The following is a 16,395-nucleotide window of genomic DNA, read 5'->3' on the forward strand; positions in this document are numbered from 1 at the left end:
ATAGTGTTTACTTCTAAGTTTTATTAGGATTATGTAAGGATTAACTAAGCTATTCCATGTACAATGACCCAAAAATGTTCCCAGCACATAGTATGCACTCAATAAATGTTAGTTTACTATTACTGTGCTGCAACATTATTTTGTATCTCTTCCGTTCTTTATAACCAAAGAGCTTACTTAACTGAAACAGAGGCTCACTCAAATTCTCTCCAGTACTGGCTTGTGTGTGATGTTATAAGGATATTCACATTTGGTGTGGGTGGCAGATCGGGATAGAAAGTAAAAAGATGCCTGAGGAAAGGAAGGAGCTACGACTACTTCATTCTGGTGTTCCACTGGTCATGAGGCTCAGCTTCCTTCTCTCCCACTGCAGTTGGCTTCTTCTTCAATCCACTCTTAGGTATTTTCTCCCATTCAGTTATTAACTGTTCTTAGTGTCTGCTCCCTCATCACTTCAGCATGTCATGACTACTTACTTTAGTATCCCTCCTCCTGCAATCCTTTTGCTTCACCTCCCCATTTCCTGTTGGGAATTCCCTATTTCCCAACATAAATTAGTGACAGAAGCTGATAGACTTGCTTTATCTCCAGCACCAGGTCGCTGGTCAACCTCTGAATGCAGGAGCCTTGAGTCAGGTGCGCAACAGTCCAATCACCTGTGGCTGGGAGTAGGGTTTTGAGGCCTGTGTTGTCCCACCCCTTTAGCAGGGGCTACGGTGTTGAGAGACAATTCTTCCTCGATTTCTTGTATTTCTGCACATCTTCTGAGCAAGAAGCATGAACAGCTTTGTCCTGTCCTGTGTTTTCAAAGATGTTTGGATACCAAATAGCTTCTTAGGAGACAGGTATGTTGTCCCCTACTCTCCTCCCAGGTCAGAGGACAGATTTGTTTCCTGAGCAAAATGAAGATAACGTCTTGTCCTGGGGCAGGTTTCTAGCAGTCCCCTAAGATTGGGGTTTCCTAAGCTCAAATTTCCTTAGCTGTGACACAGACTCATACTGTGTGTGCAGCACCCGAAAGTGAGTCTGGGGGGAAGGCAAACTGATGTAATTATGAAACTCCTGCTTTCTACTGTGCTATGAGAAATGAAGTCCTTTTTCTGATCCAGGGGTCTTGTATCTACTCCTGGGACCTAGGAAACTTGTTAGCTTGCAAGCAGGGGAAAACCCTGAATCCTTTGCAGTCCTTGACAACGAGAAGGGATATTCTCCTTCAGGTAGAATGGTCCTTGTAGGCACTGTGGTAAATCCATCCAATGCAGCATTCTGTTCTGCTTCCCCTTCTACTGAGTTTCACCTACATATAAATTAAGCTTTAGGTAGTTCTTCAGGGCCTTAGTTGTGGGAGAAAATGCATTATACAGTAATGAGGGTCGGGGAAAGAACCCAAAAGATTGTGCAACATTTCTGCCCTTCCTGAGTGAACCTCGGTTATGCTCACAGATTTGGCATGTCTGCTATACCACATAGTGCTGCTGCTAAGTTGAGAGTGGGGACTATCTTAACATGGCTGCATTTATTTCCCTTAATGTCCAGTGTACTTTCATTTGGCCCATTCAGCTTCTGTGATAGTCACAATACGGCAAGTCTGACAATTTTACAATGATGCTTACTCCTTGTTAAGCCCTTAGTAAGACAGTTTGCAGGGTTCATTGTGTTAGTACTGGTACACCAGCACAGTTACAAAAGAAATTATACAATATTTTGTATCAGAGCCTACATGGCCAGCAGAAAAGCAAGGCTTCAGAATTGCCTGCTTTATGTTCTATTTTCTGGATAAAACCACACTGGATGCATATGTGTGAATGCTGTAGCACAGGAAGAAGAGAAAACAAGCAAAAATAAGGCACAGGATATAAGGTCAAACACTGGAGTTTTGGTTCTTCTATTCAACTCACCCCATCTCTAGAAAATAAACTCTTGGCTGGCGCTGGTGGCTCATGCCTGTAATCCCAGCACTTTGGGAGGCTGAGGCAGGTGGTTCACCTGAGGTCAGGGGTTTGAGACCAGCCTGGCCAACATGGTGAAATCCTGTCTTTACTAAAAATACAAAAATTAGCTGGGCGTGGTGGCACATGTCTGTAATCTCATCTACTCAGGAGGCTGAGGCAGGAGAATCGCTTGATCTGGGGAGGCAGAGGTTGCAGTGAGCCGAGATCGCACCACGGCACTCCAGCCTGGGCGAGACTGTATCTCAAAAAAAAAAAAGAAAAGAAATTCTTTTCAAATTTCCCTGGTTGTAAGACATCATGGCCTGCTGTGGACCACAGGGCATACGACCTCTCAGGAGATGAGTTCAATCCTTTAACTTATAAATATCTCAATGTAGCTATAGATCCTTTGGGCTTCAGAGTACGTGCTGGTGGCTAAAGTCACGTTAGTGGGCTTATTCTTTCCCTGCTTTTGTTTCTAGCTTGGGTAATCACAGAAGAGACACTAAGGCCCTGTGTGTCAGGCATTACCCAAGCTAAGATGAAATCCTTTCTACTGAGTGAATCCAGCTGTGCTAGGGGTGGGCACGTGTAACAGTCTCTTCATTACAATGGACACTTCAGGACGCCAGGGATCTTGTCTGTCTTGTTCACGGGTTTGTGAGAGTAGGCACTTCGTAAATACTAAATGGAAAGCAGCTCAGATTATGCAAATATTTAATTTGTTGGGTTTAATGAAGGTGTTTTTCAGTGGATTGAGAAAGGATTCCCATTTTATATGTCCTAATATACTATTTTCATAAGCTCCCTAATTTGGATATTTTTAAACATTTTCTTTGAGGTAGTATTTACTCATTTAGATGTGGGTTGTAACCAAGGTGCTCACTTATGAATAGATTCATCATCATCCAACTGAGGCTAGAGCTTGCTTTCCAGACAAGGTTGATCTTGTAAGCTCCTCATCCCTATCTTCATCTGCTTTAAAGATCAATTTAAATGGAAATAAAAAGTCTAATATTCTAGAATGGCACCAGACCTAGAATACTGCAATACCAGGGTTGGGGGATCCTTGGTGCAGGTAAAGAGGAGGAATTATTTGCTGGGGCCAAAAGCCAGTCGGCATGATGGCATGTAGAGAAGCCCCTTGTAACAGCTGTCTGTAACACTTGGGTTCTCTTCACAAAAGTCATTGGGACTAGACTAATAGAACTAGGGCACAATGTAAACAGCTGGATTTTAAAAAGAATTCTTTAAAAAAGAATTTAAAAATGGCATTTAAGGATTGATATCAAAAGAAAAGCCCCTGTCAAGTGTCTCTTCCTACGAATGAAACAACTTGGGAGTAGGTTCTGTACTCTTTGGAGTATTCGCAATTGTGGAGAACAAATGTCCATGGCTTCTAGAGGAACTGAAATCCAGACCTTTGGAAAGGGTAGCACAAATTGCTTGTAGAAAGATGTCTGCATAGTTAGCTCTCGCTGGCTAAGACATAACAGGATGCTATACACATTTCAGGCCTGGGACAGTCTCTGCAGAACAATTTAAGAAAACCAGATTACCAGCCGGGTGCGGTGGCTCAAGCCTGTAATCCCAGCACTTTGGGAGGCCGAGACGGGCGGATCACAAGGTCGGGAGATCGAGACCATCCTGGCTAACGGTGAAACCCCGTCTCTACTAATACAAAAAACTAGCCGGGCACGGTGGCGGGTGCCTGTAAGAATGGCGTAAACCCGGGAGGCGGAGCTTGCAGTGAGCTGAGATCCGGCCACTGCACTCCAGCCTGGGCGACAGAGCTAGACTCCGTCTCAAAAAAAAAAAAGAAAACCAGATTACCAGGCAAAGGGAAGAAGTTCTCATTAGATCTTACTGGTGATTAAGAAACTTCACTAATCAGGGCCACATTAGAATCTTGGTCATCAGTACACAAATATCTTAACATGTTAGCAAAATAATATAGCAAGGAAAAAATATTTCTCAAAATTCTGAACAGATCCTAATTTTTCTGATAAAACAAAACAGACTGCATCTCAATGTACTTAAATAATAACACTGGTAACACTGATCAGGTAAGCTGTTCCTACTCAGGAAGGCAGCTTAAAGTGGACAGAACCCACAGCATCTCGTTTAAGAACCAGGACTCTTTGACCATGTCTGGGGCTCAATTTTTTTTTTTTTAAATTTGTAAAGTTGAGACAATAAATAAACCCTGCAGACCTTTATGAAGATGAGCTAAGATAGAGAGCCTAACACTATGCCTAATATTTAGTGCTTCATAAATAGGAACTATTATTATAATGCAAAAATGCATTTAAAGAATAAATCTTCGTAAGAAGAAACATTGATATAATCTAAGGAAATCACAGTGACTGGCAGAATTTTTCTTACTGACAGTAAGTAGTATCTTTCTAAAAAGATAAGATAAAGACCTCCTCTCTGTCAATGTTCACTATAAAAACTGTATATTGATTATATACTAATACTGTAAGAGGCAATAAATTACCAACTATCTTTATTAGTGTGTTAGGTTTGTTGCCTTTTAGCAAAATTAGTATTATGAAAATTACATTTTATTTTGACTTAATAAAGTTCCCCTGTCAAATTCTCAACTCTTGAAAGGTAATTAATATGTTTTTAAGAGTGTTTTATCTGAAATGTTCATCAATCTCCAAAAAGTGGTGCTATAAACAATGATGGAAACAAAGTATATTTCCCTATGACTTTGCACATCAATGAAAAATATGTTTTTTCAAACCCTTATTCATGCACAAATAGTGGTAGTACTGAACCTATAATTTAGATTCATTACTTTATAGAGAAAACAGAAGCAGGGTGATTACGTAACTTTGTCAGGTCACGTTATTTCAAACACAATTTTGAGATGGGAAAAGGCGGACTCCAAAAATTATTAAAATGAGCTTGACATTGATCACTTAACAAATTCTAAGGCATATTATTAAACAGATGGCATGTAAGGAGTTAGAAAAAGAGGTAGTATGGTTTCACTAAGAACGAGGCATTACCAGCTGACTTCATTTCCTTTCTTTAATATACTAGCACATTAGGCTACTTCCAAAGACAGTGCATAGTGCATCTGTCTGCCAAACATGACAAAATTCTTAGTGTCCTTTTTAGGAAAGATGAAGAAACGGGCATATGAAGTGATTGGTAGTTACTGCCAACAACTGTAACCAAAGTACTAATTAACGGATCACCCACCTGAAGTGCAGTGTATAGTGGCATTCTGAAGAGGGTCTGTATTGCATCACATTCAATTCAACATGTATCAACAACTTAGACAAAGCCACTAAATACCAAAGGTATGCTTTATCAAAACTGGAACTGATGCAAGGCTAAGAGGAAAAACCCGAATTCACAAGAACCTTCATAAACTAAATTCAGTAAGGATGAATGCTGTCCTTCAATTAGGTTAATAAGAGACTGTTTAAGTAAAGACTAGGCGTGGACTTGGCTTACCAGCAATACCTGTGAAGCTCAGCAAGAGACAGCAAACAGTATGACAGCCTGGCTAATAATGATGGTGGTAATAACAACATACAAACCATAACAGCCATAGGAGAATCACTCTGAATTTGGCAACAGTGCTTCTGAACCCTGCCCTAGTTTGATCACAGAATTGTGTTTAATTCTGAGCAACATACTTTAAGAGGAGTGAAAGAGCCAACCCTAGGCTGGTCTGGAATAGATACATGTAAGATTTCAAAACGTGTGAAGCCTGAAGCATAAGAAGAGGTGACCACACAGAACAGGACTTTCCATCTAATTTCACATGTGCTGTTTATAGAGAAATTTGGTGACAATCTTCCAACAATGAAATTCATCCTTTGCAGGGGTGACGAATGGCTCCATCCAGCAGTGGCTGAATGAAAATGATGATGAAATGATAAAAACATCAACAGTAGAGGTATACCACTGTTTCTAGCTCGGAGACTATTTTTCTAGTACATATTTAATCTATTAGAGAAGAATTGGAATTCTAAACTTTCTAAGCATCTAAACAAAATGATTAGTTTTTGTCTAACTTTATAAATTTTTTTGAGACAGGGTCTCGCTATGTTGCCCAGGATGCTCTTAAGCTCCTGGGCTCAAGCAATCCTCCTGCCTCAAGCCTCCTGAATAGCTGGGATTATAGGTGCACACCACCAAGCCTGGCTAGTCTTTGTCTAATTGAATGGCGTAATTTATCAGCACCCAATTGACCCTTCTGAAATGAGTGAGTTCTCTGAACTGTTTGAGAACCACGAGGAATCTTGCTAAACAGGTAGATTTAATAATATTTCCATGCCTGATTTGCAAAAAACCACTGACGTGAGGTGGGCTCCCTTCTTATTAACGGTTTCTGCAGTCTGGAGTCAGTGTGGAAATCAGGTTCTGCTGAAACCTACAGGATAGCTAAGGATGTCAGGCAGGAGAGGGCAAGGACTCAGAGACCCTCCAGCAGTAGGAAGTCCCTCAACTACTTCTGTCTGGCTCTTCCTAGGGCTTTCTTATATTATAGTTCAAGGACTTTTAACATCACATGCTCAGTAGTGTTGTCATTAACTCTAAATCCTTTGGGGTTACATTATAGACGTGATACAATTACACAATTAAATATTAGAAATGACCACCGAGTATATTCTGTTTATTGTTTATGATTTACACAGAAAATGATGGGCTTGGGTTGTAGAACAATAAACCAACCATTACATTTAGACCTGGGCTTTTGAAAAACTTGCATTCCATTTTAACAATTCATATGTATCTAACAAGTACATAAATCCAGATCACAAATAATCTTAAGAGTAAGAGATAAACAATTAAGAAACACAAAAGAAAACCACAGAGATCTACCTTTAAATATCAGCATTCATATTACAAGAAATAAGAAAATGTTAAAAAAATAAAATTAGGTTAAGTCACAACATAAAATAGAGAAATAAGATAAATGCTATTTTATTAATATTCATACTTATTTCTAATTTACCTTTATATAGTCTTAACTTTTTCAAAAGGATCCAAGATATGACCAAATAATATTTTAGTATCTGAACTTGCCAGCCTTAGCTTATACCAGAGCTTGTTACTATGAGAATCCTAAAACCTCAATTTTCTTTCTCCTTTTTAAAATTTAAGCCAAGTCTTACTCAACTTTTCTCCTTCACAGCAGCTGTTTATAGATAGTAGGGAGCCAAGAATGAAGGACAGTAACAGATGGAAAGCAAAAAGTACAACAGCTATCTTAAGTTCTGCTCTCAACATTGCTGGTTGAATTTGGAACCAAAACCTCGTAACAACTGGCAGATAATAGCTAAATCTTAACAGACAAAGAAGAAATATTTTCTTTGGGACAGCTGCTATCTAGAAGAAAACCAAGGTCCCTTAATATAGTCTAAATATAACGTGTGGCTTATTATACAGAAATCTTTAGCAACGTAAGTTTAACCAGTAAGTGTCACAACTGATCAACAGTACTTAAAAGGAAAAACAAAAAATCACACTAGCCACAAATTTCCACAATATACATATGAAATTAATTTTAATCTGATTTGACTCCTTGACACTAACTCATCATTAATGAAATATGGTATGGAAAGATCACAGAGTAGAAAACAAGCAAAGATGAGTTTATACAACAATGACTATATACATCAGAGGGAAAACATGCTAGCTAATGCAACATTAAGGCCTGAATGTAAGCATTTCCCAAGTCACAGAAGCCCCAAAGAACTCCTAAATTACAAATTCATCACATTACATGCATGCAATGTTCACTTTTGTTTTACCCATAAAAGGATACACAGTATTTTGCTGTAAATACCAGACACATTTACAATATATGCAAAAATTAGAATGCAAGTGTTATGTTCCTTATATTTAAGCCTCAAATGTGCCAACAGTGAAAATTCATTTATTTTTAAAAATGAAAAAAAGAGACGGGATATAAATACTCAGAGGAATTACACAAATAAGATGTAACTCTGCATTTGGGAAGCCATATAAATATTCCTTTCATGTGCCCAAACTAAATTATCAATGGACCAATTAGATGGACGTACACTCACTATGTGCTTTACTGTTTTACTTGCTCAAATGTGATATTCTAACAGTCATCATTCTCTAGCGTTAACATCAAATCACATTTGTAAGTGAACTATTATGTCCATGTTTGCACATACTCGTCTACTGTGTGTGATTACCTAAAGGAGACACTGTGCATCTTAGTTTGGGGTTATATAATTACAAAGATGACCCTGTGCAAGTTTTCAGACCTTCCAAAATACTGTAGAAGCAAAATTACCTTAAACTAACTATATCCAATATTAAACAAATGTGCCATGAGTGTTCTGGGCCTTCAAGTATAATTTTTACCAAGGAGAAACAGGACGGGTAAGAGGTTAGAAAGGGTTTCATAAGGCCATCTAATTCAGCTCATTGTACCAAGCCCTGAGCACACTGGATTCTTCGTATGCTTTACTAACCTTATGTTAAGCACATCCACTGGTTTCATTAAGGATTTCACTACCTAACTATTTCAGGGGGAGTTACTTCTAAGATTTAAAACTTCTGTAATGTTCTGGCCAAAATTTTAGCCTTCATTTGGCATTCTGAAAAGTCCTAATTTTAAACAAAAATGGACTTTCTGAAAAATTTCTCAGCATATGAACCAAGAGGTTATGGCGTAGCAAAACCAAAGGGACTAGTGAAAAAGCATACTTTACAATTTGTTTCATTTCCAATGAAACCAAATTTTACTACTGTTGTGATCACAGTCTTAACATTTGATGCAAACAGGAGAGCTTAATTATAATCACTTAGTGGCAGTATTATAGACAAAGCCAGTAACGTATGCCACACAGATGATTATTTCTTCTGGAGAAAGTCAACTGATAAGCTTGGCTTTACAATTAATACAAACATATTCAACTAAAGAAAATGGATGCACTGTCTCAACATTCAGCTTGAAAATGTTTAATACTTTCTGCAAACCTAAATTTAGTTTAGAAAGGTTAATATTCTTTCTAAACTATGGCATATACTATATATAGCTTTTTTAAATATATTTATATATAATTATTTGCACATGAGATTTAGAAGGAATTTGCAGATTTATTTCGATACACTGATCTCATTTCAACTGTTAAGGTTTAGGGCGCTTCTGTAGTACTGTCATTTGCAGGTGGGGCATCAGGATCAGGCTCAGAGGAAGGAGCTGCAGATGCTTCAATAACTGCAGGTGGGAAATGACGGCGGCACACAGGGCATGTTCCCGACTGGAGAAAAAAAAACGTTAAGAGCCACCAGAATCATCTTAACTGCCACATAAATAACTTAATAAAGAAAAAACAGTATCATTATCCTAATAATAAGTATCTTAACAACAAAAAATAAACTTCAAATCCATATAATGCAGAAAGACATTATTTTCATACTATTCCCTCTGTGCCCAATCAGACTCTAATTTCTTTGAGGGTAAACAATGTCTCTTATTAATGTTCATATCTTTAAGGTCATTCATCCTCCTTCATTTAGTGAGTTTTAATTAAGAGCTGCTAAACTCAGCAGTGATGCAATGGCAGAGGGTGAACAAAGAATCATGGCACATGTCCGCATGGAGGTCAGAGTTTAGCTCAACAATAATCTGAACGGAATTATCATTATTTAGTCTATTATGCATTTATTAGAGAAACCACAGACCTACTTTAATTCACACCAAATCATTTATGATTTATGATTTGATGTGAATTAAAGAAGGTCTATGGTAAATTAATGTAGATCTATGGCAAATTAAAGCCTCATTTTAGGGTAGCACAGATATGTCAAAGCAGATGGACTTCAGACTTTCTTTCTAAGCCATGACATTTCTTTCCAAAAAGAGGTAAGAGTGTTAGGTGCCTTCTAAATGACAAAACAATCAGCCACAGACCTTGGAGGGAAGGTGGGAAGGGGAAAGCAGTTATACCTAGGAGTACAACATTCTAGGACCAATGGATGATTGTACAGCTACATTATCTGATAAAAGATTATCCCCTTGCAAACCTGGTCTTTTTCCCAAAGAGAACTCCCTGCTGGAAGGGAGGCTGAAGAGATCATGCTGTTGAAGGCGACAAAGAACTGTATCTTGGGAACATTCTCCCCAGAAAAAAAGCAGGAAAGGCTTCACACTAAGATATTTCCTGACAGGAGAAAGACTGAAGAGACTGTTACCTTGAGTTATAGCAAAGTTTCAAGTATAATTCAAGGCTGTACAATATATATTACGTTTACTGTTTAAGAATTCATTTTAGGCTGGGCGTGGTGGCTCATGCCTGTAATCCCAGCACTTTGGGAGGCCGAGGTGGGCGGGCCGCCTGAGCTCAGGAGTTCGCAAACAGACTGGGCAACATGGTGAAACCCCGTCTCCACTAAAATACAAAAAATTAGCTGAGTGTGGCAGCGTGCGCCTGTAGCCCCAGTTACACAGGAGGCTGAGAAAGGAGAATTGCTTGAACCCGGGAGGCGGAGGTTGCAGTGAGCTGAGACAGCACCATTGCACTCCAGCCTGGGCGACAGAGCGAGACTCCGTTTCAAAAAAAAAAAAAATTCATTTCAGCAAACATTTATTGTGTACTTGCCATATAGATTGGGCCCAAAAGTAACATTTTAGAGTCAAATAGATGAGCGTGGTCTTGGTGAACTATGTACTAGCTATTAAACTTAGACAAGTAACAATCATTAGAAAACAGGAATAAAGATACTAGTAAGTCCTAAAGTACTGTGAGGATTAAAGGAAAAATCATGAATCATTAAAGATGAATCATCTGACAGTGACTGACACACAGCAGGCACACAAAACACTGCCTCTGAAGTCTCTGAAACTATCGTGGGAGTTTAAAGACAGCATTTATTAAGGACAGAAAAGGTGGAATTTAAACTGCACCTACCTATATATCTAATCTTACAGATGGTATAGGGAAAAGTCATGCCAGACCTCAGGAGCAAATGCATAGAAACGTAAGCAAATGTACAGAAAAGTAAATCTGAAGAAACAGGTTGAAGTCTAAATCACAGAAGGCCTTGAATGTCAAGATTAAAGCTTCAGATTATTCCACAGGTGACTGGAGGTCTCTCTCTTTTATGAGAAGGGAAGTACATGATCAGAACTATATTTCATAAAAAGCCTTTAATGATGGAATGATAGATAATGAAGATTTGGAAGAGTGAGGGGGTAGGAAGGGGGGAAGATAATGAGAAATTAGTTAATGGGTATAATGTATGTTATCCAGGTGATAGGATATCCTAAATGCCCTGACTGGACCACTACGTAACCTATGCATGTGACAAAGTTGCACATGTACCCCACAGATTTCTGCAAATAAAAAAGAAATGAAAAGAAAGTACCTCTAAAGGAAGTAAGGAATTAAAGTAGGTAACTACAATAGTAGTTAAGACAACAAGGGTTGAAGGTCTAATGTATGGGAGTGGAAAGAAATGAGGGAATGGACCTCGCAGACTCAGCCACACTCAAAATTGTTAAGAGTTGGTGGCTCTGCATTTTCTGCTTCTCCACTAATTTTAATAACACCTACTTTCACTACTACCACCATCATGTATAGACACTGAAAAAGTCATTTTCTACTGAATTCTAATTTTCATTAGTAATAAGTTTACCATTACTTTTCCTACACTGTATGTTTACTATGTGCCAAATATTATCCCTGATTTGTAACCATTAAAGGCAACCAGTTTTTAACAATGAATTAAAAAGTACTAAAAATTTGTAGCTAAATAAAACAGGTTTAAAAGATAATACTATTGGCTGGGCATGGTGGCTCACACCTGTAATCCCAGCCCTTTGGGAAACTGAGGCAGGCAAATCACCTAAGGTCAGGAGTTCGAGACCAGCCTGACAAGCATGGCGAAACCCCGTCTCTACTAAAAATACAAAAAATTAGCCAGGCATGGTGGTGGGTGCCTGTAATACCAGCTACTTGGGAGGCTGAGGCAGGAGAATAGTTTGAACCACAGAGGCAGAGGCTGCAGTGAGCCGAGATCGAGCCACCGCAATCCAGCCTAGGTGACAAGAGGGAAACTGTCTCAAAAAAAAGAGATACTGTTATTATGCACTTGCAGAAGACACTATTAAAGTATTAAATTTTAAAATTTTAAATTAATTATTCTATCACTCACCTTTTGTAGCCAAATTGAGACACAAGGTTTGTGAAAGAAATGGTGACAGGGCAACTCTGTTGCTATATCATCCTTAATATACTCACTGCAACAGATTGGACAGCATTGTTCCTGACCAATAGCTGAAAACAACAAATAATTTAGATCAATCACATATAGTTCAATTTTAATAAAACTGAAAAGCAATATATTATACTCAGAGAAGATACCTCTGAAAGACGAAAGAGCCAATCTTTGATCAGTTAATTGGCAAGCATTTCTGTCAAATACTTAGCAATTTGGAATCTAATAAATACTGCTTTTGTAAAAAAGCTGACACAGGAACATTTGTCGCAGTCTATCACTTGAAAATTAAAAATATTCTTATACTAGGTGAGTTTGTAAGCATCTGGTTTCTATAAAAAAAAACTAGTGAAAATTTCTAATAAACAAGTATTTAATCATCTAGGTACACTGATAATATACTTAAATGTGCAATGTGTTCCTCAACATTTGAGATCAACTCTGCCCTTACCAGTGTGATCTTCAAGAACAAGGGTCTCTGGAAGACCATCGATGCTTTCCTTACTGGCTGGCGGATTGGCCACCTCAACATCCACTGCAAGAGACTCTAAATGTGCCAGAGCAGTCTGAAAAACAAAAGGTACACTTCTTTGTTAGAAATACTTTAAAACAGTAACAGAAAACTACTTTTTAGGGTATCTTCAAAATTATATCACCGTTATTCTCTTCTTGTTAGTTTCTTTTGCTTTAGTCCTTTGCTCCTTTTGCCTCTTCAGAAGGAACTACCACCATCATCAACAAACTAAAACATTAAATATACACGCAGAGCCCAACTTTCTACACGTAAAATAAAAATATACCTTGTCTCGGCTGGGAGCGATGGCTCATGCCTGTAATCCCAGCACTTTGGGAGGCTGAGGCGGGTGGGTCACTTGATGTCAGGAGTTCAAGACCAGCCTGACCAACGTGGTGGAATCCTGTCTCTAGTTAAAAAAATACAAAACTAGCAGGGCGTAGTGGCGCATGCCTGTAATCCCAGCTACTTGTGAGGCTGAGGCAGGAGAACTGCTTGAACCCAGGATGTAGAGGTTGCAGCGAGCCGAAATCAAGCCATTGCACTCCAGCTTGAACAACAAGAGCGAAACTCCATCTCAAAAAAAAAAAAAAAAAAAAAAAAGCCGGGCACGGTAGTGTGTGCTATAATCCCAGCTAACTCGGGAGACAGGTAGGAGAATTGCTTGATCCTGGGAGGCGGAGGCTGCAGTGAGCTGAGATCACCACGCACTCCAGCCTTGATGACAGAGCAAGACTGTGTCTCAAAATAAATAAATAAATAAAAATCTACCGTGTCTCAATAATCATCTACTTCCGTATTTATATTTTGAAGGAGTGGTTACTTTTTCCAACTGTTGGTTCCTATGTGAGATCAATAATATGAAATAAAGTAATAAACATTTTAGAAAGGTTCACTTCATGAAAGATAAAATGTGGCTGAGGCCACTAGATGCTCCAAGTATGGAAGCAAATAATGCACTCCCGAATGGCTATATCTACTACTGGCATGGATTTGGCACACCCACATTACCAGCTCACAAGTATTACTAGGTTAATCTGGGTTGTGAATTTCATTTACAGGTTCAAATATCTATGTCAAATTACTGTTCTAACAAGGATGGAAAGAACATCAGATCATGTGATCATCTGGTATGCGTCAGCCTCATCCTTTCTGGCTCCAATTAGACTAGAACAGCAGTTGAGACTTTCGTCTTTTTGTTTGCAACCTGTACAACTACTTGCTCTTAGTGCACATGCTGCTTCGCCTGCCTGGTGCTTTCTGTCTATCTTTTAAGTTCTATCACTCCCTCAGGGACTGCATAAGTCCTGTCTCTTCCATGAAGCCTGTCAGTGGTCCTAGACTGCACTAGTATCCTTCTGAACTGCTACTGTATTCAAAAGAATTGGTATTACACAGTTTAATTATTACATGTTAGTATTATATCCTAATTACAGCATCATAAGATCATGGGGCTATAAAAGACCTTGGCTTCTTTGTAGGGATGAAAAACTTGAAGGAAATTTGACAACTATCAAAACTGGGCCTCCCATCCTGGTTGGAGTGCAGAATATTGCAGCTGCTACAGAAAACAGCCAACAATTCCTCAAAATTAAAAATAGAATTATTACATAATCCAGCAATTCTAGTTCTGGGTACCTACCCCAAAAGAACTGAAAGCAGGGACTAAAACAAATATCTGTACACCCACGTTTACTGCAGCATTATTCACAAGGGTCAAAAGGTGGAAGCAGATCAACTGTTCATTGATGGATGGACGAATATGCAAAATATGATGTACACATACAGAGGAATATTACTCAGCCTTGAAAAGGAAGAAAATTCTAACACATGTCACAACATGGATGAACCCTGAAGACATTATGCTAAGTGAAATAAGCCAGTCACAGAAGGATAAATACTGTATGATTCATATACGAGATACCTAAAGTAGTCAAATTCATTGAGACAGAAAACAGAATGGTGGCTGCCAGGGGCTGGAGAGATGGGAAAATGTGGAGTTACTATTTACAGCAATATGAATACACTTAATTACACTGAACTGTACACTTTTAAAAACTGTAGCAATAGTAAATTTTATGCTATGTTTATTTTACCATAACGGAAAAAAAAATGAACAAGCCAGGTTTCCCATATAGAAGAATTCTGCCTGACAGCTTAGCTAACACTCTATTCTTATGGACGGCAAACTTAATATTTTATACATGCCTAAGGTTCTACCATAGATATTCCCAAAAAGAAATTGAGATAACTTATAATAGAGGATTACAACTTGCTCTGGGGCAAGCCCAAAGCAAAATCAGGACTAAAAAAGGAAAAAGCAAAAGGGTTCACCAAGAGTTAATAAACACAGTTAATATTATTGAACACCAAATTTGACTCTGGATATGCAGAGAAACATTGCAGAAAATAAGAAACGCTGCTCCAGTAATTGAATTATTGCTTCTCAGCTCCAAATACACCTTTCATTTCTGCTCTTTGAAAACAGATTTGGGCATTTTAAATATTTTTCCTTTTGTTAGCCGACATGAGTTTAAGTTTTGTCAGTAGAGGGTGCTGGAGAGACACTGCACACGGAAAGGACTTTGCTTCATGGTTCCCTTGGGCTTGCCCCTGCAGTGTGCCAGGCTTCCCTGTGCATAGATGGCTTCTCCAGCATCAGGCTCCTCCAGTGTGGGTGGCTTCTCCAGTGCCCAGCTCCTGAAGCACATGCTGCTTATCCAGTACTGGTAATTGCAGGACAAGGTGGCCAGTAGCTTCTCCTGGTACTCATCTTGGGTGGTTCTGCAGCAGAGTACCTAGGAGCTTGGTCACATCACTGTGAAGTTTCTCTGGTGCCCCAGAGGGCAGATTCTTGCCAAGTTCCAGAAGGCAAATTTCCAGCAAGTTCTGCCAGCACAGTACCATAAATACTCCTCCGTAAGCCACGGCTGTGTCCTTCCCAATAAGGTCTGGCTTTCAGCCTTAGAGGGGAGGGAAGTAGAGTGCTCTATCTCAGCCCTAAAGCTGTTCCTTAAATCTGCTAATCCTATATTCTTTAGAGTTTGCTTTATTTCCTACTAGCCAATCCCTTGGTATTCTAAACTTCTGTTGTAGTTAATATTTACAGTAAAATTTCCCTGTTCAAATTACTGTATTTCTCTTTCTTGGGACTGAACTCAGACTGGTATAGAATTCGTATTAAGAGTGGTCCCAGGACACATTTAAAGCAGTGTGTAGAGGGAAATTTATAGTACTAAATGCCCACAAGAGAAAGCAGGAAATATCTAAATTTGACACCCTAACATCACAATTAAAAGAACTAGAAAAGCAAGAGCAAACACATTCGAAAGCTAGTAGAAGGCAAGAAATAACAAGATCAGAGCAGAACTGAGGGAGATAGAGACACAAAAAATCCTTCAAAAAATCAATGAATCCAGAAGCTGGTTTTTTGAAAGGATCAACAAAATTGATAGACCACTAGCAAGACTAATAAAGAAGAAAAGAGAGAAGAATAAAATAGACACAATAAAAAATCTTTAAGGGGATATCACCACCGATCCCACAGAAATATAAACTACCATCAGAGAATACTATAAACACCTCTACGCAAATAAACTAGAAAATCTAGAAGAAATGGATAAATTCCTGGACACATACACCCTCCCAAGACTAAACCAGGAAGAAGTTGAATCCCTGAATAGACCAATGACAGGCTCTGAAATTGAGGCAGTAATTAAC

General features: G+C 38.8%; 1 protein-coding gene across 2 annotated transcripts in view; it reads right to left on the bottom strand.

The window, feature by feature from the left end:
- Positions 1-6,545: 6,545 nt before the first annotated feature.
- The window catches only part of PJA2 (praja ring finger 2, E3 ubiquitin protein ligase), a 73,213-nt gene continuing 63,363 nt past the window's right edge, over positions 6,546-16,395 (bottom strand). For both annotated transcript variants that reach the window (XM_011949317.1, XM_011949318.1), the window contains 3 exons: positions 12,613-12,727; positions 12,099-12,220; positions 6,546-9,202 (listed from right to left, as the gene is read on the bottom strand). In XM_011949317.1, coding sequence (XP_011804707.1) covers positions 9,077-9,202; positions 12,099-12,220; positions 12,613-12,727 — 363 coding nt within the window. In that variant the 3' untranslated portion in view covers positions 6,546-9,076. The remainder of the gene's footprint in view (positions 9,203-12,098; positions 12,221-12,612; positions 12,728-16,395) is intronic.

The sequence above is a fragment of the Colobus angolensis genome, unplaced genomic scaffold (assembly GCF_000951035.1).
Source record: "Colobus angolensis palliatus isolate OR3802 unplaced genomic scaffold, Cang.pa_1.0 Scaffold298, whole genome shotgun sequence".
Classification (NCBI taxonomy): Eukaryota; Metazoa; Chordata; class Mammalia; order Primates; family Cercopithecidae; genus Colobus; species Colobus angolensis.